This window comes from Mus caroli, chromosome 13, assembly GCF_900094665.2.
Source record: "Mus caroli chromosome 13, CAROLI_EIJ_v1.1, whole genome shotgun sequence".
Lineage (NCBI taxonomy): Eukaryota > Metazoa > Chordata > Mammalia > Rodentia > Muridae > Mus > Mus caroli.
This window is the reverse complement of record NC_034582.1, coordinates 34,304,910-34,330,589: the sequence shown is the minus strand read 5'-3', so window position 1 is coordinate 34,330,589 and position 25,680 is coordinate 34,304,910. Positions and strand designations below refer to the sequence as shown.

Below are 25,680 nucleotides of genomic sequence, written 5' to 3'. Positions count from 1 at the left end.
AAAAGAGACAGCTTAACAAAATGTGTGTTTAAAACAGCTAATGTTTGAGTGAGGTAGAATAGAAAGAAAATTAAAAGCCAAAAGAAAAGATGTATTTCTACTTGTGGCTTAAGAGAATTTGTTTATGCGGAAAATTTTAGAAAAAATGTTTATTTCTGTGATTATAAAAACTATATTTATTTTAAGATCTAAATGCCTCAGGTTCCTTCAATATAGGTACCAGACTTGGGGCTCAAGAAGCTTCGAATAAATCCCTCACTATGAAGCACATCTTACAATCTTTCTGGAAGTAAACCAACTAACATTTACTTTTTATTCATGCATTGAATCAACCTTCTAGAGTTAAGTAAGAGGAAATTATTCCTTAAAATCTAGTAGTAGCATTCTTCATGGGTGAATAGACAAACTAGGATACAAATATGCACTAGAATATTATACAATTGTAAAAACAAATAAGGCACAGGCCTGGCAGCATAGAATTGCAACCCCAGCTGCTCAGGGGATGAGTATTAATCACAAGTTTAAGTCCAGCCTCATATACAGTAGTTCAAGGTCAGCCTGGGCAACTTTAGTGAAGCCTTCTCTTGAATCAAAAATAAAGGCGAGGGCTGAGAGATGCTCAGTGGTAGAGTGGTAAGCATGTGTGAGCTTTTATGCTTACTCCAAAGTACAAGGCATAAAGGACTGGGAAGTTTAGATGAGCATTTCTAAGAAGACGGAAAAAAAACCCAAATAATCAAACTAAGCTCTAGATTGCATGATTTTAATGACATGATCACCTAAGGGGGGAAAAAAAGTAAAACTGTCTATAGTTAGTTAAAAGTTCAGTTACTGCCTTGAGCTCACAGGCAAAGAAAGTTAGAGAAGGAGAAGACAGAGGGAACGTAGGGCAAGGAGGTTGTTCAGCACATACTCTCCTGGTGGGTTCACATCACTGTATATTTCTCCAGACCCATAATACAGAGCATCAAGTGCATTCCCCTAATGTAAACTATAGGTTTGAACCAATAACAATTCATCACACTGCCTCATCAATTGTAGCATCTGCAGCACGCTGTCGTAAGGTGTAAAAGCGCAGGAAACTGACAAGAACGGGGCAGGTCAGGGCTTTATTGTCTGCTCACCTTTGGCGAGCCACACAGATTTTATGCACTACATATAATAAAAAGCCCAGAAACTTAGAATACTCAAGATACAATTTGCAAAACACAAGAAAATCAAGAAGAACGAAGACCAAAGTGTGGATACTTCATTCCTCCTTAGAATAGGAAAGAAAACACCCATGGAAGGAGTTACAGAGACAAAATTTGGAGCTAAGACAAAAGGATGGACCATCCAGAGACTGCCATACCCGGGGATCCATCCCATAATCAGCCACCAAACCCAGACACTATTACATATGCCAGCAAGATTTTGCTGAAAGGACCCTGATATAGCTGTCTCAAGTGAGGCTATGCCAGTGCCTGGCAAATACAGAAGTGGATGCTCACAGTCATCTATAGGATGGAACACAAGGCCCCCAGTGGAGGAGCTAGAGAAAGTACCCAAGGAGCTGAAGGGGTCTGCAACCCTACAGGTGGAACAACAATACGAACTAACCAGAACCCCAGAGCTCGTGTCTCTAGCTGCATATGTAGCAGAAGATTGCCTAGTGGGCCATCATTGGGAAGAGAGGCCCCTTGGTCTTGCAAACTTTATATGCCCCAGTACAGGGGAATGCCAGGGCCAAGAAGTGGGAGTGAGTGGGTAGGGGAGCAGGGCAGGAGGAAGGTATAAGGAACTTTTGGGATAGCATTTGAAATGTAAATAACTAATAAAAAATGTAAAAATAGATACTTAAGTGTAAGCTGTTTGAATCGAGTATTTATACACTTGTATTAAAACTAGAAAGAAGGGCTAGTGAGATGGCTCAGTGGGTAAGAGCACCCGACTGCTCTTCCAAAGGTCCAGAGTTCAAATCCCAGCAACCACATGGTGGCTCACAACCATCCGTAACGAGATCTGGCGCCCTCTTCTGGAGTGTCTGAAGACAGCTACAGTGTACTTACATATAATAAATAAATAAATCTTTAAAAAAAAAAACTAGAAAGAAGCCATGATAAAGTATAAGAGACTAGAATTCCAAATTTGCAGGATTGCAGAACTTGGAGAGAAACTGAAGATCATAACTGAAGAAAATGAATGAAAACTTGAGAGAATAAATGTTATTGATGACGTCCTTCCTACTACCAATGATAAATATAATGATCACGTAGAACAATGCACTAGCTTTTCTATTGCTGTAACAAAACACCTGTGTGGAAATGCCACATAAAATATCTATTACCACTCACATTGGCCCCAGTGGAAGCTGCTGTGGGCCCGTGAAAGTATTCTTGTCTATTGGGAAAGGAGTACCAGAGAGACTCATAGCTATCAGGTGCCTTTAACAGCTTGGCATGGCTATATAAAGAGCAGTGGTCTGAACAAGAGCATCTTAAGGCCAGGAGCTCTGAGGGGATCTCCAATTGCGATCCAAAGTCCAGGCCCCACGTACAGTAGCATCCTAGAGGATTTTCACTCTTACCTGGCTATGACCTCATGACACAGCCCATTTCACTTGGGAAAGCTACCGTCCACCCAGAAGAACAATTTCATAACTCAGTTTAGGTGTAGCTCTACCTTTATAGTCACATAAACATATTTTCTTAATTATTAGAGGACAATACAGTACAGTGGCTGGACACATGTGTCCTTTGGTTCTTTCTCCAACACCTGTTTCCAAGGAACAGTTGATAAAACTGAATGTCACAATTAAATGCATAATGGCCATTTAGACCAAAATATATATGAAACTATAAATGTAAGAACAGCTCTAAATAGTATTCAAATGTGTGTGTGTGTGTGAATGTGTGTGTGTGTGTGTGTGTGTGTGTGTGTGTGTGTGTGTGTGTTGAACTTATTTGCCGGCCACCACACAACATGACAAGGAAAGACAATGACATTCAGAGAGCCATCTACCACTATGCCATTCTGAGCAGGCAGGGAAAGATGCCCAGAGGCCCACCTGCCAATGAGACAGACTGACTTCATGACAAGCTTTAAATTGGCAGTCCTAAATCTATGCTTTCAAGAACAAGAACTTGTCCAGGCAAATCAGGTACAGAAAAAAACCCAGGCCTAGGGAGCCAGTCAGAAACTTCTCTGCAGTCAGAAGCTGCCTTGCCACTTGGCTTGAGGCAAGGGGTCAGCAACAGTTTCTAGACTTCCCCAGCAACAGTTTCTAGCCTGCCACACCTCAGTAATGGTTCTAGAATGTCCCTAGAGATAGAGCCAATGGATTAAGAAAGAAGTCAAAATCTCTCCCTATAATTTCCCTAATGTGTTTTAAATTGGGCCCGTGAACTTACTGGGGCTCCTCCATCTTGGTAGATGGTAGACCCCAGCATGCTGGACTTCTACAGAATAAAATGCAATTTGTTTCTGCATACAATTTGAGTCTGCGGTATCATTCTTCAGCGAATCATGGAACCTTACACCGCCATATACATGGGCAGCCTGTAGATACCTAGAGGCAAAGGCAGAGCAGGTTACCCAGAGACCTGACAGCTATGAGGCCCACCCACAGTGGGAACCACTGCAATATGCAAGTATGTGGTGAATAGATAAGAGAGAAAGAGAAACAGAACAGTTTGAGCATTATGAAGAGAGAGGGAACAGAAGACTCAAGGCTGGAGAGGAATAGCCTATTATGTGTAGCCAGCCCTGCCAACTGAGACCATGGTGAAGCCCTAGCCTGTGCTGCTGAGGGCCATGCCTGGGTCCATGGTCATGCAGGGCAAGGGGTCAGAGTCAATGTCTGTGGCTCATATTACCAACAGAGATCATGTACACATCCCTGGTCTGGGAAGCTTCCTGGGACCATGTAGATGTCCAAGGACCTGGCCCCACACCTCACTGGCTACAGCACTCTGGAGAACTAGCTGCCCCTGTACCTCCTCAACTTGGCAGCACAGTAGAGTTGGCCCTAGTTTACAGGGGTGGAAGTGGGGAGGTGAGCTGGCTCAGAGGGCATGACCCTGAGAGCTGGCCTAGCTCCTCACTGACTGCAGCACTTGGGGAAGTGGCCCTTGTGCCTCAACTGGGCATCACAATGGAGCAGGCTCTGGTGGCATGTGAGTGCAGGTGAGCCTCTGGAGAGCTGACACTGCCCCCTACTGGTGACAGCATTGGGTGAGCTAGCCGGGCAGTGGGGAAAGTCCACCCTGTTGGTGGGGATACCAGAGAGCCACCAGGCTGAGCTACCATGCAGACTCAGATCTAGGGCTTTGAGTTGGCCTACCCCCAAATCTATATCATCTATGAACTGCTGGAGCATGTGAAAGGACCAGACCTGCTCATCCAAAGCTGCAGGATCGCCATGACACAGAGCAGAGTCCCAGCGAGGGTCCAATAGTGATGGTGTAGCAGAAGCTAGAGGTCTCAAATCAGACCAAGGACTCATTGCAATGAACATTTGCAAGTAAAAATGTGTGGGCAAAGGGGCATACTGTGGAATACACTATAGCTTCCAAGATGAGATGTTTTCTATGCTTTGTTTTGTCTTCTTCATTTTGTTTTTTGTTTGTTTGTTTGTTATCCTTTAGGGGGAGGTTGCAAAGGCAGAGAGCAGATATAAAGGGCCAGGGAGATGAGTGGGACTGGGGTGCACGATGTGAAACTCACAAAGAGTCAATAAAACGGTTTTCTTTTTCAAAGAAAGAACTTATTGCATGCTGTACAATCTAAACAGATTTTTCACCTATAACATAAAAACAATCTCAAAAATGTAACTTTAGATAAAGATGCAGAAGGTCATATACTGTATGACCACCTCAAGTTTTTAAAAAGTGGAAACCTTGGTGGCTGTTTCTCGTTCCTGGGCTATTGCGGGAAGAACCGGAAACTCCAAGTTCCATCAGCTGCCACGAGGTTAGGAAAATTCAAAGAGTTAAGTGTGTGATTAAATTTTTACCACTTATGCTTTGAATTATGTGAATGTATTTTATAATGTAATTTTACAACTATAAATATCAAGGTAAACAAAGAAGGTAGTAAACTATAAACTGAACTTAAATTCTCATCAGTAGATAGAGCATGGCTGTGGCACCCTCTTGGCCTTCAGTGTAATTTACAGCTTCTTCGTTGACCACAAGGAGATGTGGTCTCAACGAAATGATGTCGTGTAATTCAGTCCTTAAATTGTTCTCTTCCATAAGAGACAAACCAAGGCACCTAACTATACATGTACAGATCCTGTTTGTTTATATTTAATATCATTGTCTTTACATTTTCATTCCTTTGAAAATTTCATCCAGAATAACACCATATGTTATGTTCTGACTAGAGATTTCATGAAAATGTAAATCATTGGTCATTTTGGCAGTGATGGCGGACTTGCTCTGATAATCGCCCCATTAACTGTTGCACAAAAGTCTGAGCATGACAAGCATGAATCAGAAGAAGACCATCGCCTTTGTTACAGCGGGGTGAGGGGAGCACACCCGATGCTGCCATTCCTGTTTACTCCAAGCTATGTTGGTCCTAACAGCCTTTCTTTTCCCTAGAGGAATCCAACAGACTGATGTTATAAGAAGGCACATGAAGTAATATTTTCATGCAGTATCACAGAACCTAAGTGCCTAATGAGTACACACCATCCATAGCATTTCTAACATACACACTGGCTTGTGTTGTCACTAAGACCTAAAGCATATGAAAGTAATCACAACGTGGAGAGACAAATATACACATATACATACATATACATAAACTCATATATAGTTATACATACACATGCATACATGCACATAAACACACATATATATACACACACATAGATATACATAAACACATATACATACATATGCATAAACAAACATTCACACATATGCACATATACATAAACATATGTATACATATGCATATACATACACATAAACACACATATACATGCATACACATGTACATACACAAGTGTGTCTATATGCTTTCAGTGAGTGAGCTTTTGTTAAGGCGCTTAGCATTTCCCTTGCACTGAAGGTCTTGGCTTGACTAAGCATGGCTGGAGAGCCTTGTGTTGATTTGTGGATGGAGCAGCTGTAGCTGATCTTCTGGATTACTTGGGAGACAGGGCCTATGAACTCATAAGCCACAATCACTGCAGTGAGTGCACTGGTGCTGTGCATCTTCTAACCTCAAGGACTGAGGCTCATTAAGTGTTGGAGAAGCATTTGTAGAGGCCGGGATCATGTTTCCTCTAACGATGAGCCAGGGGGGTTGAAGAGTGTGGTGCAATGTGTGTCAAGTATGGGTGGGTTTTGTCTCTTCACTTGCTCAGTGGGGAGTGCACACAGTGGTAGGGATGTGCACTGGAGGAAAAAGAGGTGTTTCCCTAACTGGGGTGTAGGAAATGGTGGTTGGTGCTGGATACCCTGAAACCTCCAACATGCTTGTCCAGAATTAGTATATTGAGAAGCAGAAATGCATAGTAGAGAGGAGGGTTGGGAAACTTCAACCTATCCAGTCAGGACAAGTGCTGAGTGCCAAAAGTTTGCACAGGAGGAGGACGGACCACGGTCTTTTAACCTGTGTGTTGGGGGATGGGGGGTGGAGGGCACTGCACTTGTGCAGGAGAAGAATGAAGAACTCTAACCTGGCCAGCAGAGGTGAGCAGGGTTCAGCAGAACATGCAGCAGGGACTTGTCCAGGCAGGATGCTCATAGGGTGGAATATATGCTTGAGAGCTGGAGGGTCTGGAGACCTCTAACCTATCCAGGCGAGGGGCTTTGTGGGCAGCCTGATATGTTTCTGTTTCTCTGGTAGAACTGTTCTTCTCCAGAGTCCAGAACTTCCAATCTAGAGAAAGAGGCAACACAAATTCTGTTATTGTTGAGTTGCTGGAACTCACAATGCATGAGAAGGGCCATTCCTTTTCTAAGTTTTGAATCTCAGGCTGTGACTATTCTAGCTACTAGAGAGTACATGCTTCTGGCTCTCCAGGTATCTCAGACAACAGCATCTCCATCATGCTGAGATCTTTGTTCATGGTGAAGGGAGCATTGCTGGTGCTCTAAGAGGATGCTCATGAAGACCAATAACCTTCAGGTGTTACTGTATGGCAGAGCCAGTGCATCCCTCAGTCATATATGCCCCATTGTGTCATCTTCTTACCATGAATGTTTTCTGTGGTCAGTGGCGATCTGTCAGATAAGTGTGTAAGTCTATCAGATTGGAGCACAAGCAGAGGAACTGTGAACAGAGCAACTTCATTTCGAGAGTGCTAACAATTTCCTTTAAGGCAAACTACTGATCTTTATGGGAAATCCATTTGAGATTTCAGCCCTGATAAAATTGCACCCACTTCAAAGGGCAACAGCCTCTGTAATGAGATCTGGAATATCTTTCTTCCTATTGGTCTCGCCCTTATCTACCTTCTGTTAGCCTGCACACTTCTGTTTCAAGTCATTGGTTGAGATAAACCAAAGTAAGAATATGTCACAAGCACTCTCCACATCAGATGTCCACAATACTGGCAGACTCCAAACTCCAAGGTGGGTTTTCTTGCCCACCCTACTTCACATATACATCACATATACCTAGGCACATAGGTCTTGCCTCTTCTCTAGATCTAATTAGCATGTTGAGACTACAGAGAAACAAGGTGAGCTGCAACCCTTTATGTCAGGCAGGATTCCTGCAGGACTGGATCATACTCCAGTTATTTTCATGAAGGAGCCAACTGGTCTTGTTCTACCTCACCAATGGGGCATCTGCCAGACCAATAATCACATAAAAACATGCATTTTCATAAAAACTCACGTATTTGACAGTAGCTACCGTTGGAGTTACCTGGATAGGTTGACTAGAGCCCAGCAACTGCACATCGCGGTATGCCTGACTACTGCAGAGGACCAAACAACTCATGGCAACATCCCCTATATTTTTCAAGTCTTTGGTAGTAATGCTACCTCTGAAATTCTGAAGTGCAATTAGCATCTGATCTCAGAGTCTTATTTTGGGGACTTGGTAAAAGATTGACCAAAGGCGAACAATGCCTTCGGGAACTGTGAAAGAAGTTCCAGGGGAAAAAAGGCAGAAAGCCTTTTACAGCAGGTGAACTTTGACCCCTGGATTGTTACTGAACACAGTTTGGTGCCTCCTGTGACAAACATTTACATTCGATTTTTAAGACATGTTTATTCTTGTTGGATGTCAGATCATAGCTATAGAACCCAAGCTGGTCAGTGTACCCTGAATCTGGATATGGCTTCTGCCTTGCTTTCATGCTTTCCCAGATATAATCTATAATACATGCCAGGGAATTGTGTCTCAATTGCTCTCTGTCCTGAGAAAGGGCTGCTCTGTTAATATTTAGTATGTGCTTACTGGCATTGATTTACATGTTTTTCTGAACTGAAACAAACCTTACTTGGATTATTGCTTTCTTTGGTTACACTCATGTGCTTTTGTGCACTGAAACTGGTATATAAGATTGTCTGCAGCATTACACCATAGTCTGCCCCATCCTTTCAGGACCTCGGATCCCAGGTCCATCAGTCAAAATCTGCGCAGGTTGGTCAAAAAGTTGACAGGAGAAGAGAACACCTTCTGAACATTTTTCAAGTCTGTCTAGTAATGAAATCTCAGTTTCCTTGTATGTGCAATTAGTCTCTAATTTCCCACGTTGGACCCTAAAAGGTAGATTTTTTTTTTCAAGAGCTTCCATCAGCCCCTTCCTAGCATCAACAGCACAGATCAGAGAAGACCTTGTCTGTTGTTAAATACTCATTCTCTGAAGGACTTTACAGACTTCGGGGATGTCCTTGTGAGATAGATTATGGCCAGCATGCCTTTCACCACTAGGCCTCCATTTTGAGTCTTCAACATCAGTATCCACTCAGCATTTATGCGCAATGGCCCTTGGTGACTTGGTAATTTACTTTCCACGGAGTAAGTCCTTGTGCAAATGGCTTCAAGTGCTTTGGGAGATGGCCACTTAACTGAAACACAATGTTCTTCATCAAGAGTCAAGGGATCTGTTTCCCTCTCAAGGAAGGAGTTTGGGCATGAGGTTATCTTTTGTGGGAATAGTTCCTTGGTTCTTCTGTTTGTTCTGTGGTTAGTCAAAGCGATCAACATGCTGAGACTGCACTTGCGTCTTCACATTAAGAATATGCATTTCTCATGAGTCCACAGGCAATGGTAACCCTGTTTCTGCTCTAGCTTTGTGGCTGGCCATAACTGCAGTCTCCCTTGCTCCTATTGGCAAACAGGGCTGCTCTTACCTGCAACTCTCTCACTCACCTCATCCCTAATTCCATGGTAACAGTTGGTAAATGCTTCGTTTTCATTCCCAGTGGACATATCTGAGGGCAATGTGCCACACCAAAAGAATAGGAAAAGCAAAGCAAAGTGAGGCATGTCGTGCCTGATGGGGGTTAGATGAACTCTAAAATGCTGTCTGGATATGACCCATCAAGAACAAGTTGCAAACCACGGAGAGGGTTTTAGGTTTCAGTGAGATGGTAAAAGCCATTAAAGCATTATGAGCAAAACAGCATCAGATCCTGCTCTTGGGCAGAATTAGGCTGCAAGGAAGTAAAAGATAATAGAAGCTAGCTAGGCTACTGCGATTGCCTAGGCAAGAGTGGGTGGACCTTAACCCCTCTTGTATTCCAGATTTATATTACCATTTACCTTCTCACCTATGTCCTATAACTCCTTAAGGGCTGGAAGTCCATATAAGCTACTTATAAATTATGCATATGACCCTACACATATGCACATTCAACAGGTGTTTGATAAATAATGTTCCTTCTTGGCTAACAGTTGTTTTACTGCTACTATTTGCTATTGTTTAGCCATAGAATGACATCTCTAAAAGTCTAAATGGGCTTTGTTATTCTCTTTAGGATTTTTTTTCTTTCCTCCCCCCTTTTTTTAGGTTTCAACTTTCATACAAAACTGGCTTAGCAAGGCTGGTATTTTTAAAATGTCTAGCTGAACCTTTTCCCTCACCACTTCAAAGCTTCACTCCTAAGGCATAAATGCTTCCCTTTCTGCATAATTCTTGTGAAATTTTAAAACTTACACACAACTGATCGTATTGTAACGTTTCTGTTGACACTATTCACCCCTTTTCAAAGCAGACACTTGAATACTATTTCGGTTATGGTAATCGTAATAATCCTTATCGCCAAGCCCATCTTGGCATTTTCTTCATTGTATCTCAGTAACTGTAAGTGTAGTTCTCAATGTGGAATAGTTTATGATATTTGGTGATCAAATATCAGAGATTTTATAACATTTGTCAGACTCCAAGCCAGGGATTTACGTTTCAAGTAGTGAGTTGGCATGTCAACACAATCCTGGTTCATTTCTGGCCAATTACAAACCATCATCACTGTAAGGGCATGTGACGCAGGCTTCCTGTTTCTTCAGTCCACCTTGGCCAGAAGGGCAGGAGTGAGTCCGGAGAACTGGGACAGGAAAGTAGTTGAGAAGCAACTTCATCCCTTTGAATCAAAAGGCGGAGGCTGGGGAAAGGGAACCTCAGGCTGCTGAGATCCGGCTCAAGCATTCTAAACCTTGGCCTCCTTCACACGCCCCGGCTCACGATCGCAGATGTGAAGTCAACTGGGTCGTAGAAGCCACGAGATGGACAGGACCCATGCTCAGAGCACGCAGGAGCAGGGTAGAGAGGTAGAAACAGCCGAGGGGGTGGGGAAGGCGAAGGGGCGGGGCCGCGCGCCGGCGCACGCGCACAAAGACGCCTAGGCGGAAGTGGCGCGCAGGGTCCAGCGTGTGAAGACCTTCCGGGGAGGTGGCGGCCGAGGCGGCCGTCGCGGGAGCAGACCCGGAGGCGGAGACGGAGGAGGTGACAGCGGCGGAGCTGGGAGGTGGGGGGTCTTGCTGCGCGGCCAGGCGTTGTCAGGCAGGACTCAGGTGGGCGCCCACACCGTGTCGACAGAGAAGGTGGACGCAGCCGCCGTCGGGGTGGTCGGGGCGCGCGCTTCCGGGAAGAGCATCCTTCCCTGCTGGCCTGAGAACCTCCAGCCGGACCCCTCCTATACCCTGCTCTCTGTGCTCAGAGACTTGGTCTCTCGGATTCCCTTGGCTTGTTTTTGCAGTTCAGAGTCATTTCCGGGTCTGTGTCCGCTCTCTCCGTTACCCGGTGCCTGTTTGCCTTGCAGCGAGTTGGCTGTTCTTGCTGGGCTGCTAAGTTTATGTCAGCTGAAATCCCTGTACGTTCTTTCGGGCTTTACAGCTGAATTCTCTTCTCCTTTCTTTCTTCCTACCTTGTCTGCCTATCTTTTCGTGTCTTCCTTCTTTCCTCCTTCCTTTTCTCTTCTTTGGGAAAAACACTGAAAGATTTTGTTAGTTTCTATCACGAGTTGTTTGTTTTGAGTTTTTTTGTTTGGTTGTTTTTTTTGTGTTTGAATGAATTACATCTGAGTTACTTCTACAGTAGATTATCAGAATCCCGAATTTTAGTTAAACGTTTCTCTTACAAGTGAGTTGAGATAGTTTGAGACTTGGAGGGGAAAGACACTGACAACGTTTGAAAAATATTTTAGATAGCATTACTTCTGCTTAAAGTCTACTTTAAATTCTAATGTTAGCCCTTGAGGGGAATAGAGTTTCCGAAATCACCAGTCTCTCACCCTTTTGTGTGATAAGGTATGGGAGAAATCACAATCTTGTTTTTCTGCTCTTTAATCTTATCCCACACCTCGAACCCAGTTGTGAAGACATGGTTGTTACTAGAGCATTGCAAATTTCTGGCGAAGCTGGGACTTTTCCATGCTGTGCACATGATAAGTTTTCTTCGCATTCCAGCTTTGTAATAGAAAGCTTTCCTCCTTCACATTAAAAAAAGACTAGGTTAAGAGATAAGGTGAGGCCAGCAAGCTGGCGAGACAGGTAAGAGCACCTGAGGCCAAGCCTGTGGCCAAGCTCAGAACCAATAAGGTGAAATGACAGAGAACCAGTTCCCAGGAGTTGTCTTCTGACCCTCGATTGCCATCTGTGGCATAGACACACAGACTTGTATAAAGAAATAAGCTTTTATTTCAGTGTGTCATTGAAGGCAACATCACCTGTTTCTGATTGTGTGTGTGCACACACAGTGTGTGTTTACTCTAAGCACTTCTTTGACCTCCATTTTAGCGGTTATGTCTCCCTGCAATGTGCCAAGTGTCTGTTGAGCTTTAAGAAGAAACCCAAGGCAGCAGTCCACTTCCACAACTTCTTTCTGTTCTAGTTTCAGAGGGTATTGTGAATTTCTAAAGCAAAGCAAGATGTTGGCTATTTGATTTGAAAACTTTTAATCCTGTTCTTGAGCATTTGTTTGTTTGTTTGGAGACAAGATCTCTGTAGCCCAGCCTTGTGTTAAATTCTCTATGTAGTTCAGGCTTTCCCTCCCTGTACCATAAGGACTTTGTCCCTGTTTGTTTGTTCGTTTGTATAAGATTTATTTGCATTATTTGTGTGTGTGTGTGTGTGTACATGAATGTACTTGTGGATATATGCATGAGAGGGTTCTGATGGGAATCTGAGGGTAGAGTTATAGTCAATTGCAAACCTTCTAACACCAGTGCTGGGAACTAAACTTCGGTCTTCTGCAAGAGGAATAAACATTCTTAACCACCACGCCATCTCTGCAGTCCTGGCTCTGATTCTTTAGATAACAATATCAATTATTAACAATAGAAACAGAAGTGAGACTGCAAGCATCGGAGATCAGAGTTTGAGAGTAGCAGAGGCCTTCCTCAACCTTGCTTTCTGACCAGCGATACTCTGATCAGGAGTGTAGTGTAAAGCTGCACACTGAATGCCAGACTTTTACAGGGCAGGTTTGGTGGTAATGAGATGTCATGTTAGCAGTGACAGTGGCTCCATTTCCTTGTTAGCACAAGTGCTCTTGGGAGAGAACTCAGGAGAGCTGAGTGTTCTGTTGAGCTTTAAGCCAAGAGGGCTTTAAAGAGGGTAGTGCTGAAGGTCTTTACCTACACATGCAGCCTAGAGCTGCGTCTCATAAGGCTTCCAGGAAGTGTGTAGGAGAGTTAAAGTGGAGGAGAGTGGAGTGGAGTAATGTTGGTCACATGTTTAACAGAGCACAAGAGAATCTCTTTTTCTAATAGTGGATGACGGAAGGGACATTTGTAGTGAAGGCTAGGTGGGAAATCCAGATCCCGGTGTCCTACTCCATGTCAGGAGGATGAGTCAGCTAAAGCACACCAGTCCTCTTCAGCAGTGTTTCTGAAAAGCTGGATAATAAAAACTACCACACTTGGGATGCCATACTGTGTGCTGTGCTCTTTTGTCTCACAGATTCCGCAAAGATTCTTTAATCCTTACATTTTACTTTGCCCAGTAGAGATACAGAACCCGAGACTCGGAGAGATTACTTTGCCCAAGCTTCCTCAGGTGGTTCCATAGCTCAGACCTCAAAGTTCCAAGTCATGGGGTGCTTTCTTCCACTGTTGGCTGTAGTTAAGTTGGCATTTTATTTAACTCTAAACATCTCAGAAGAGAGCAACGTTAGGAAAGAGTTGCCTTCTGGATCAATACTCCGATGCCAGTAAAAGTGGGGAAGGGATTTTATGAGGCTCGCTCTGTGTGTGCGTTTGCCTACCTGGAGCATCAGTATCTCATTCTCCTCCCTGTTCGTATCTACTGTGCATTCTCATTCTTGCTAAACAAGTTTGCCAACATCATGGTCCTTTCAAAACCGTGTCCGAGCGACTGGTGCTGTGAGCTGGACTTTGAGAGTGGCTGTCATAGGTGTGCCAGTTTATTTGTTCTCTGGTATGGATAAAAAATATATGTCAGATACCAAGGAGCAGCAACTAGTAAGGTTTGCTCTTGGCTGTGTCTTCTTCTAACCAGAGGCATTAATGCTTGATGTCACAGCAGAGAGGGGGTGTCGACACTGAACTTAAATCTGACCCAAAGAAAGAAGACATCAAACAGAAGGGATAGCATGAGCAGGGGGCTTTTGGAAATCTGCTGTACTCAGGAGCAGATGAGTAATGTAGGCCTTTCATTGAAAGAACTCAGGGAAGAGCAGCTCAGAACCTGTGCTCTGTCGAGGTGGACGTAGAAAGCAGCCCAGAGCATTTCCCCCCCTCAGTATTGAAACACAGGACAATGGGAGGTGGGCAATTTAAAACATAGCTTATCATGAAAATTCTACTTCAGGGATGTCCTACAATATGACATATAAAAACAGTTACAGAAATACAAATGATTGAGACACAGCAAGGGAAGGCAGAATAAAGAATAAAAAGACATAGGAAATAAAAGTATTTATAAAGTTCAGACATAGGGCATGTGTCCCACAGATAAATGTTTTGGTGTTTATATATTACTAGTTTGATTGTACACAGAACCTTGCCCCCATTGGTATGACTAATGAGTTCTCCTTAATGTCAGCAGCTCAGCTAACTAGAAGCAACCACCAAGAGGTGGCTCTAGTTCTTGTCACTTCAAACTATCACATGACAGTTTCTTTTATATTTTTTAAGTGAAGCCTCCTGCCAAAATTGTTCTCTCCTCCCCTCAGATTTGTGCTCCTGAAATGCCAGCAGTGAGTCCTTCCTTCCAGTGTGTGCTCTATGATTCCGCACTTCCCTTAGTGTTTACATAGAAGTCATTATTTTTCCACTTATATAAATGCAGAGAGAACTGACAGTCATCGGTGGTGCCTTCACAATTTTTTTTGTGTGTGTGACAAAAAAAGTGACACATTTTCTGTCTTTTACATTCCAAAGGTGTTATAGTAGAATAAATTCCTTCATAGGGTAAGACTTCTTAGTCATGATGATGGCTCGTGCTTTTAATCATAGTGCTCAAGACACTAAGACAGGAGGACTGTCACTCTCTCACCAGCCTGGGCTATGCACATTTTTTTTTCTTTCAGCCTAAGGAATGTTGTTGCTGAATCTCACACTTTATTTTAAAACTTCAATAGCAAATATACTGTAAGTCAGCCCTTAAACATCACTCTTTATTCTCTTACAAGGTTGGCTATAATTTAAAAGTATGTTACATTTTATTAGAATTAGATATATACTAGATGATATAGGCATGCTACCACATATGCTAGTCCCAGTTTTGGTTGCTATGGAGATGAATGTGATGCTGTCCAGTGCTGCATGAGTGTATGGAATGGGGTCTTGTATTCGTTTGTTTGGGAGCTGGGGTGTGGGTGGTAACAGTAGATACCAGAAAGTAAATTTTAAATCCGTAAATTTTAAAGTGTGCTTTGGATTATTGTTTGAATCTTCTTACCATAACTGCTATTCCCTTCTCTAGGCCCAGCCAGCAGAGGAAAGACAGGACGAAGCATTGGAAAAGAGCAGAGACCAGGTTGCAGGCCTTGAATGTGGCAGAGCAGAAACAATGGACCTCAAGTTCAACAACTCCAGGAAGTATGTCTCCATCTCTGTGCCCTCCAAAACGCAGGCCATGTCGCCGCACATCAAGTCAGTTGAGGACGTCGTGGTGCTGGGCGTGAACCTCAGCAAGTTTAGCAAGCTCACACAGTTTCTCATCTGTGTGGCTGGAGTTTTTGTATTTTACCTAATTTATGGATACTTACAGGTAAAAAGTAGTCATTTGTTAATGGAAATGTTCGCAATTTTAGCACTTAATGTGCATGTTGGTTTTGAGTACTTCACCGTGATATGGTTATTTACGAGCTACCGGGTGACCCTTGGCTTGAGATGTTTACAGAACAACAGCCTCCTAAGAGGAAAGATCAGAATCTGCAAATTAAATATCTTAAGTAGGAAAGAAATTTTATGAAGTTAAAATTAGGAAAGTAAACTTGTAAATATTTAAGGAAACATGCATAATTGTAGCTGTGTGTTCATATCTTTAAAAACGTATTCATTTACTTTATGTGTCTGAGTATTTTACTTGCGTATATGTAAGTGTACCACAGTTGTGTTTGTTGCCCTAGGAACCCAGAGGAGGGCCTTGCATGCTCTGGAATTGGGATGAAAGGAGGTTTTGAGCTGCATAGGTGATAGGAAGTGCACCTGGACAGCTGCAGGAGCAGCAGGCACTTTTAACCTCTGAGCCACCTCTCTCCGTCTCTGTGTGTGTGTGTGTGTGTGTGTGTGTGTGTGTGTATCTGTCTCTGTGTCTGTGTCTGTCTCTCTCTCTCTCTCTCTCACACACACATACGCACACACACACATTGATTTTTAAAAAGACAATGAGTTAGGCATTGGTTAATGACTGCTTATTGACTTGGTCAAATGGCCAATTAGTAACTAACATGCATGTTTTTTCACAATATGATATTGTATTTAAGAGCTGGGAATTTAGCTCTTTTCATAGAGTGTTTGCCTAGTGTTCACTAAGCCCTGAGCTCATTTCTCAACTCTTCATAAACAGAATGGTGGCGCACACTTAGAATCTTAATGCTGTGGACATAGAGGCAGGCAGATCAGAAGGTCAGGACCATTGTAGGTTAAGTAGTGAGTTTGAGGTTAGCCTGCGTACATGAGCCCCTGCCTCAAAAAAGAAAAGGAAAGGAAAGAAAGAAATGCACACACATTGTTTAGGGAAATTAAACATCTCCTATGCAAGGAAGATTTTTATAAAATCTGATACATAATTTTGAAAATGCTAAAGTGTGAGCCGTGTTCCTATAGAAAAGCAGCGCGTAGATCCCTGGCTTTAGGGAAATGAGCTTTCCTGTGGGTTCTTGAATTGGCCCAGTTTTGTTTGAGGGAACTTTAATTTTGTTTTATTTATTTTTTTTTATTTATTTTAAACATTTATTTTTATTTAAAAACACTTTTTAATGTAGAGGCATGAGGAAATGTTACGTTGTAGTTACTTCTCTGTTGTTTTTTATGCACGTGCTATCTTATGAAGCCTTGTGATTTGGTGGGAGTTGGGAGTATGGCTTAGTTTCTTTTAAATTGAGCTTCTAATAATTGATTGGAAGTCCTCTCGGCCTCAGACCTAACAAACGCATTGTCTTCAACAGGAGCTGATCTTTTCAGTGGAAGGCTTTAAGCCTTATGGCTGGTACCTTACCTTAGTGCAGTTTGCCTTTTACTCCGTATTTGGCCTAATCGAGCTGCAGCTCACTCAGGACAGAAGGAGAAGGTATGCGGTGGGCTTGGCACTCTGGGGAGTGAGCAGTACTCTCATCAGTTGAATCTGGAAAAACTAAGTCAGCTTGCTAAACGTGCATGAACTCTGTTTTCTGCTAACATCTAATCCAGAGTCTTTATCACTATCAACTACTACTGACTTAAAATCATAAATCTGTTTATTTTGTGCACTGGATAAAAAGTTTGAAGTGCAGTGTCACATTAGCGCTCAGGTCAATTCATGGTTGAGCACACTCCCTCAGACACAGTGCTCAGATCCAGATTGTCATAACTTGACCAAAGAAGGTGTATGCTTAGTGAAAGGTTTAAAATGTCCTAGCATCACAGTGGTTAATGAAAGCCAGGACTGAGTTTTCCAGTAGTTTTTGAAGTGTGAAGGTAATGTTTTATGGGCTGTGTCCTGCTGACATTGTGGTGAAGTGCCTAGTCATTGAAATCTGTGTTCTTCTTTTCATTTTTTAATTAGCTAATAGTAAGGGTTTCATTCTGGCTTTCTCATGTACATGTGTCCTCATGTGTTGTTCTCGTCCATCCCATCCCCCACTGCGTCCCACATCTTCCTGTCCCGCTCTTGCCCCTCCCTCCCTTCCTCTCCTTCCTTTCTGTCACGGGTGTTTGATGACCCTGTCAGTGTCCTCCTCGCCCCACCTAAGATCTCTTCCTCCATCCTCATTGTCCCTGTCTACTCTCAGGTGCCCCCTTCCCCTGTACATCAACTCAGGTACCTGTGTGGGGGAGAGCATATGGCTGTGTCCTCGTGAGTCCCCTACATGAATTCTAGCTCCATCCATTCTAGCAGATGTCACTCTGTAGACACACCTGACTTGTTTTCTGGTCTTGTAGGGTGGTCGGTGTCTAGGCTAGCTCTCCTAGCTGGCTGTGAGGTTAGCCAGGATGACATGGGTGTGCACATGACATGGAGACCAAGGACTTGTGTAGCATGGCATCCTTTGAGTACATTAGGAGCGGCAGAGCTGGGTGGGATATTATTCTTAGGTTTTCTGTTTTTAGAAAACCCTTTACTGATTACCATCGTGGTGGCCCCAGTTCATATTCCCATCAACAGTGTATAAACATTCCTCTTTCCCCGCATCTTCTCCAGCACTTAGTGCCCTGTGTTTTCTTTCCCATTCTGACTGGGTTGAGGGTGACTCTCAGAGCAGATTGAATTTTCATTTCTTTGATGGCTAAGGATAGTGACCTGTTTTCAGATATCTCCTGGCCATTTGCATTGTCTTGAGGATCGTGTATGCAGTGTCTTAGCCCACTTCCTGACTGTGTGATTTGTCTCACGGTGCTTAGGGTTTATGGTGCTTAACTGAGGGGGAGGAAAGAGTAATGTGTTCTCAGTATTAATCCCCTATCTGGTACATAGTTAACACAGATTCCCCCCCCCCCCCCCACCCCTCTCCTCTCTTTCTCTGTAGGCTGTCTCTTTACTCTGGTGGCTGTTGTCTTTGCTGGGCAAAAAGGTTTTTAATTTTATGTGATACAGTTTATCTGCTCGTGAGAGTCTGTCCTGCATGGCTAATGTCACTGCCCACACTTGTATCTTGAAGTGCTTTCCCTTAACAGTTCTTATATTAATATAAGCACCAGGTCTTAGGTCTTCGATCTACTTTTAATTCATTTGTATGCACTGTGAGTGTATGGTTAAGGGGTCCAAGTCTGCCCCGGCTCAGCTGCTCAGGGAGGCAAGACTTGAGAGTTTTGAGCACGCTTACCCCACGCTGTCGCTGGGCGGGTGTCTGGCTGTAGGGCAGCCCCTGGACAACGCTCGGGGGTGGGGAAGCGCAATCTGAGGTGCAGGACCACTGGAGCTGGCTCTGGGGTCCCAGGGCTGCAAGGAGGCTGGGGCTGTCTGGTTCTCAGACTCTCAGACACCCCGGCTAGATGCCGCAGAAGAGCTGAGAATGGAGTGAGGGCCCATAGGCTGGATGTGACCCCGGGCATGGGGGCACGGGGGAGCTCCAGCTAGTCCCATAGGGAGAATCTTTGGCTTGTCTGCAGTAGGCTTGAGCTTGGCTTGGTGGCTGCCATGGCTGGAAGCACAGAGAGGCCTTCTACAGGATTGTGACTCTGTAGGTGAAGGCCTTCTCTGTGACTCCCCACCGCGGATCCTGATGAAAAGAGGCAGTCCATGCTTTTAAGACATTTATTGCCATGGCAGAAAGTGGATGTGAGTAAAACCATACCCCACTTCTCAGGGCGGGCCTGAGGGTAAATACCTTTTACAGGGAATAGTGTCTGAGAAGGAAAGCTAAAATATTGGCTAAGCCCTCCAGGCCTTTAAGTACCTCATTAAAATGGAGATCTGCTTTGAGCCTAGTGACCACAGGACATGTCCTCTACTTCTGGAGGGGTTTAGGGTGTTCCCCTTACATAACTGATGTCCACAAATCTATGGAGAGTTGCAGCTAGTAACGGGCCTGGTGCCCGGGAATCAGGCAAAGTGCCTACTATCACTTTCAGGGTCACCGAGGCCTTAGCTTATCCAGTTTCCTAGCACCATTTGTTGCAAGGGGTTGTCTTTTTCCCATTGTGTGTTTGACACCTTTGTCAAAAATGAGTTGGTGTAGTTGTGTGTTTCTTTTCATCTCTCCTGTTCTGTGTTCTATATCTGGTTGGGGATCTACTGTCATCCCTTTTTATCAATAAGGCCTTATAATACAACTTACTGTGATGCCTTCTGCATTGTATTTTCTGTTAGAAGGAGTGCTTTGAGGTCTGTTACACCGATGAATGATTTTTAGGATTATCTTAACTAATTGTGTAAAAAAATGCATTTGAATTATAATAGGACCATGTTGAATCTGTAGATCAGTTTTAATAATGCACTTATTTTCTCATTAATTTTGCCAATCCAGTGTCACCTTCAGTGTCTTTCTTTGGTGTCTACAAGTATCGTTGGAGCAGTCTTTCAGGAACTCCTTGGGTTATTACATTTATTCCTAGGCTAGTTGTTTCTTTTTGTTGTTTTCGTTTGTTTTTTCTAAACAGTTGTTAAGTAGGATTTTCTTCATTTCTTCCTTAGCATAGTTGGTTTGGGTTTATAAAATTCATATGAAGAATCATCTGGTGGAGTCTTTAAGTTCTTTAAATCTAGGATCATGTTTTATACAAATGAGGATGGTTTGACTTCTCTTCTTTGTGTTGTCAGCCCTTGCAGCAGGTGACTTTATCCACTCAGCCATCTTGCTGGCCCTCTAGCTAAGATTTTGAGAACTTTGAGTATAACATTGGCCATACGTTTGTCATATAGAGCCTTGGTTTTGTTGATGGGTCTTCTGTTCTTATCATCTTAAAGGGTTTTAATCAGGAAGGACTATTGAATTTTGTCCATGATCTTTTCTATTTTCTACATCTTTTGAAATAATCTTGTGATTTCTGTTCTTAAGGTTATTTATATGGTATATTACATTAATTTGTGTCTACTGAGCCGGCTTCATCTCTGAAATAAAGCTAATATATCTGCTAAATCCATTTGAGCAGTGGTATAGCTTAAAGTTTCCTTGTAGATTTTTAATTTGAATGACTTGTGTAGAGATGAAAACTGACAATAGAATCTCCCACTATGTTGCACTTACACCCATGTGACTTGTAAATGCCTGTTCATGTCTGTATGAAGTCATGAGCCACAGTGTTTGCTGCATGTTTATTCACAGTAGTTGCAGCTGCTCTTCAGTTGTTCCCTTTATTACAATATGCTGACCTTCTTTTTGTTTGTTCTAATTTAATTTCAGGTTATCAGCTATCAAAATACTATGCCTTGTATTTGGTTTCCATTTGTTTGGCATGCTGACTTCCATCTTTTGACTCTCAGTGTGGGTATCCTCTAGAGAGATGCTTCTTGGATACATTAGTTTGAGGTCATCTGTTCCTAGAAACTGTGTACTAACCACTATAATTCTGTTGCTTAGACTCTTGTTCTTTTCCCTCCTGCCAGGGGTTTTCTGGTGTATTGCATCAGACATGATGGATTCCTTCTGAGCTCACCTTTGTTTGCTACTCTGTGAAAGTCTTACTCCCTTATTCTCTCATGATTGAGAGTGTTTTTGCATCTTCCTCTGTGTATAATATTCCTTTAACTATCTTCTGTAATGCTAAGTTGGTGGTCATGAACTGCCTTAATTTGTGCTTATCTTCAAATATTCGTATTTCTTTATCAGTTTTGAAAGATAATACTGCTGAGTATAGCAACTGGGTCAGCACACTTGAGCTCTCTCGTTCCATGATTTCCCAACTGAAGTGACGGATGAGAGGCTGATGTTCCTCTGATGGTTATGTCTCTGTAGGTAAGCTGATGGGTTCCTCTCATGGCTTTTAACCTTGTTTCTTTGTATTCCTGTTGTCCTGGCTGTTATGTGCCATGGACACATTGTTATCTGCTCATGTCTGTTTGGCATTCTGTGCCATGGACACATTGTTATCCACTCTTGTCTGCTTGGCATTCTGTGCCATGGAGACATTGTTATCCGCTCATGTCTGTCTGGCATTCTGCATGAGCTTTTGTGTTTTGATGTCCATTTCATTCTCTAGATCTGTGAAATTTTCTGCTAAGGTTTTATGGGCTGCATGCCTGCCATTCTTACCTAAGTTTCTACCCACGGTTCTTAGGTTGGATTGCAGAGTTCTTGGGCTTTAAGGTAAAAACCCTTTATTGTTTTCTTTATGGGTATTGGAATGCAGGGTTTGTCTTTTGTGCTCTCCAGCCCTGAAACTCTTTCTTCCTCTTGGTCAGATTTCTTGGCAATTGGATTGCCAAAAAGTGGATTGCTTTCCACTGTTTCTTTATTTGATTCGTTGAGTTTATTTCTAAGTTTCTTTTTTTCAAAACCTCAATTTCCTTATTGATTTTCCCCCTTACCCATATTTTTCATCCATATTACTGAGAGTCAGTCTCTCTCTCTCACACACACACACATGCACACTTTTTTCAATTTTTTTTTACATTTCTGACTTCATTCCAAGTCCTGCTTTTTAATCCTACAGCTTGTTTGCATATTCTTTAAGGTCACTTATTATTTTGACTAATACACTCTTGAAGTCTCATCTGACACTTTACCATTTCAGTAATATCATTGAATTCAATAATTGAGTTGGGGTCTTTTGAAATCACACTGTGTGCTCACTCTTTCTCTCCCTCTGTCTCTGTCTCTGTCTCTGTGCGTGTGTGTGTGTGTGTTTTCTTTGAAGCAGTTTAACACGTCTCTTGGTTTGACTATTCCTTCACTCCTATCATCTTATTGAGCAGCCTTTTCTTGAAGGCTCCGTCCCTACCTAGTTCCACTCAGAAAGGGGAACAAGCAAACCGCATCACAGAGGATAGAACACACTTAAAATCAGTACAGCTCACACTTCACCAAGGACATAAAACAGAAAATGGCAAAACCCAGTGGCGGATTGCTGTCGTGTTAGGAAGGATTGTGCTAAATGTGGAAATAGTGAATGAATGAGATGAAAAGGAAGGACAATAGAAAGAAGCAAGGGTAAATAGAGGAAAGGCAAGAGGAGGAGAGGGTTACAGAACAAAAGAGAAAAAGGCAAAAGATTTCAAAACCAATAAACAAAAGATTTTCCAATAATGAGAAACTTCAAAAGCAAAATTAGATAAATGTTAGGAAAGAGACTTTTTAAAAAGGATAGGTTTATTTGTTTCCTAAAATAAGGGTAAAGTGTTGCTAAAAGGATTGGAAGAAAAACATAGGAAGTATAAAGAGAAAAAGAAAATAGAAATGCTTGCTTAGTAATGAAAAATGGCTAAATAGAATTAGATGAGTGTAAGAAAGAAAAACATGTAACTATTTTAAATACAGTAAAATAAAAATACTACTAAGTGTTCCCAAGAAAGAAAAGCTTGGGGGTCAGAAGGATGCAGCCATAGCCACCTCTCTGTAGGTCCTGCGGTTTCTTGTCGGCAAAGGCAGGTGGCCTTGTGGCCTTTTGTCTTTGCTGTGGTTTGTGTGGTGGTGAACAAGTGCCTATGTTCAGTTTAGATCTTGTCTTTGTAGCAGAATCCCTGTAGTTTGTGGAGTAGTCAGACCCTCACCCCCTGTGACTCCTTACCTAGAGCCTCTTGGTGTCACTGAAATTCTGCTTGGAAGGAGTCATCTCTTGTGTGTGCTGGGAGTGCGGCACACACAGAGCTTTGAGATCTGTGCAGACAAAGCAATCTGTTTATCCTTTGCAGCCCTCTTGAGTGTTGATCTCCCTCTTGGAGGAATACAGCTGTGAATGTCAAGCAGCAGGGTTCTCGGCTCCCACAGCAGGCTCTCTTACTTGTTCCCTGTTTTAAGGCCACCCCATATAGATAAGGTTTGAATAGTGGGCTTCCTCAGGGCAGTGCCAAGCCCCTGCCCTCTGGGTGGGATTCCTCTCCAACACTGACCTGTCTGCCTGAAACACCAATCTCATCAAAACCCACCACTGAATCAGAGTTTTTTTCCTGGCCTGTCTCCAGGATAGAGCTGCCTGCATCTTCACCAGGACTGACTTCCTTTTGGATGAGGCTCCTCTACCACCCCAACTCCCAACAGTAGTCAGAGCTGTTTGGCTTGGCCTCATGCTTGGTATACCCACTATGTTGAAATAGAAACTTTTTTATACTGCTGTTTCTTCACCAAGTCAGGAAGAGCTGGCAGCTAGGACTGAAAGTCCAAGATTTCTATCCTTTTCACTGCTGTTTGTCCTTTGGCACGTGTGTGTGTGTGTGTGTGTGTGTGTGTGTCCCTCCCTCTTTTCCCTCCCATCCCTATGAGCATCCCTTCTCCCTACAAGCCCATTTCCCACATTCTTGTCTTGGTTTAGAGACCTGTATTCCTAAATACTAAAGAGACACATTTCTTTTTGTTAAATCCAGAACTCTTATTTGAAAATATTTTCAATCAGTAATCATATAGATTTGAAAAACTACTTTGGTTTATCTTTAATGGCATATAAAACAAAGAACAGTAATCCTGTGACCATAAACAGAAGGTGGTTAGGAATGTGGGCATGCAATCTGGGAGGTAATGAAGCGTGTTCATCCTTTCATCGAGTCTAGGATGCGTATATTCATGTGTCTGTGGGACAGTTAAAAGATAATAAAGACAGTACTGACATCCCATCTTTTCTATAAATGTTTAGTGCCTTAAAAACATCGTAGCTTTTTTAATTTCCTACATGTAATTGTTTTGAAGTATATACTTAGGTAACTATTTAATTTTAGCATTTATTCAAGATTCTTACTGGAAGAATCTAACAAATTTCTTTATAGATTTTATTTCCCAAATTGTATTGCTGGTAAATTGTTACAGCAGCTGTAGTTAGGTCCTCAAGTGCGAGAATATCTGTACTGCTTTCATGCTCTAAAACTCCAAGATAACACTCGGTGATAGACTAGAAAGGAAATAAATAGAATTCCCAGAACTACTAGTGAGGGGCTGATGATGCATTAGCTCTTGGAAAGACGGCTCCTGCCTGCTGAGGGTGAGAAGGAAGTGCCTCCCTATAAAGCCAGCCAGATGAGATATGGTGAGGGCTAGATTTACCTCAGCTTTCTAGCCATGTGACCATAAAGTATCTGAAAATAGAATAACTTGCATTTGACTTGAACATAGACAGACTTTGTGGGATACATTTCTAGACTTGAAGCCAATACGGTTGTGAACTGAGGCTGTTTCTTCAGAGGCCTGTTGTCTTGTCTTGTCTCTTGTAAAGCAGAGGTGCTTTACAGCCTCTCTCTCAGCCTCAGGGCTCCTTGTCTTTGGTGTCCTTGTTTCTGCACTTCCTTGCCTGTTGCTCTTTAGCCTTTGACCCACACTCTGCTTGCTTGTTTCCTCTTCCTAGGTCTGTAAGGTCATGAATGAGACATTAGCAGAGAACAGGATCTAAAATGTAAGGATCGTGGGTTTGCCCACTGCCTCTCCTCAGCTCTGTCAAGGCCTGTGGAGTCTCTGAGCTCTGCGCCTGCCTGAGTGTTTTAGGAGGAGCATCACAGCTCCCCGTGTTTGAGACATGGTGCTGCCATTGCTTACCAAATAACTTTTTAGCCATTGCCTTTCCTCATCACCTGGAGCAGGGCTGACAGTTTTATAAGGTCATGTAGCAAGTTCATCTGGGGCTTAGAGCTTCTGCCTGAGCCCCTGAGCCTTAGGCAACCCCTTTCTACCTGTAGTCTACTTTTGTAACCTTTCCTCATAAGATTGCTGACTGGAATTTTTGCTTTCTGACCACCATTGTTCACAGTTTATCTTGGAGGAAATGTATGGGTTTTTTTTGTTTTGTTTTGTTTTGTTTTGTTTTCTGGTTTTTATCCTTAGCTGGGAGAGTGATGTTTCCTCCTTTGCTGATAAGGACAGCAATTGGCCAGACTCCAGGGTCTGAGGAAATACAGTTGTAGAAACCGAAGGTTACCCTATGGGTGGGCCAATTCTTTGCACTGGATTTTTAATGTTTACTCCTGCAGGAGTACTTAAATGTGAAAAAGTCAAAGTTCAAAGGGTAAATAATATGTTTCACTTGAATTTTTCTAATACACTAT

General features: G+C 42.8%; 1 protein-coding gene and 1 long non-coding RNA gene across 2 annotated transcripts in view; one reads left to right on the top strand and one right to left on the bottom strand.

Annotated features, from left to right (window-relative positions):
* Positions 1-5,007: 5,007 nt before the first annotated feature.
* Positions 5,008-10,716, bottom strand: LOC110308404. Its single transcript, XR_002379558.1, has 3 exons — positions 10,112-10,716; positions 6,674-6,876; positions 5,008-5,581 (listed from the first exon to the last, which is right to left on the bottom strand). It is a non-coding gene; the product is annotated as an uncharacterized LOC110308404 (long non-coding RNA).
* The window catches only part of Slc35b3 (solute carrier family 35 member B3), a 29,332-nt gene continuing 14,107 nt past the window's right edge, over positions 10,456-25,680 (top strand). The window contains exons 1-3 of the mRNA XM_021180884.2: positions 10,456-10,722; positions 15,340-15,627; positions 17,030-17,151. Coding sequence (XP_021036543.1) covers positions 10,678-10,722; positions 15,340-15,627; positions 17,030-17,151 — 455 coding nt within the window. The 5' untranslated portion in view covers positions 10,456-10,677. The remainder of the gene's footprint in view (positions 10,723-15,339; positions 15,628-17,029; positions 17,152-25,680) is intronic.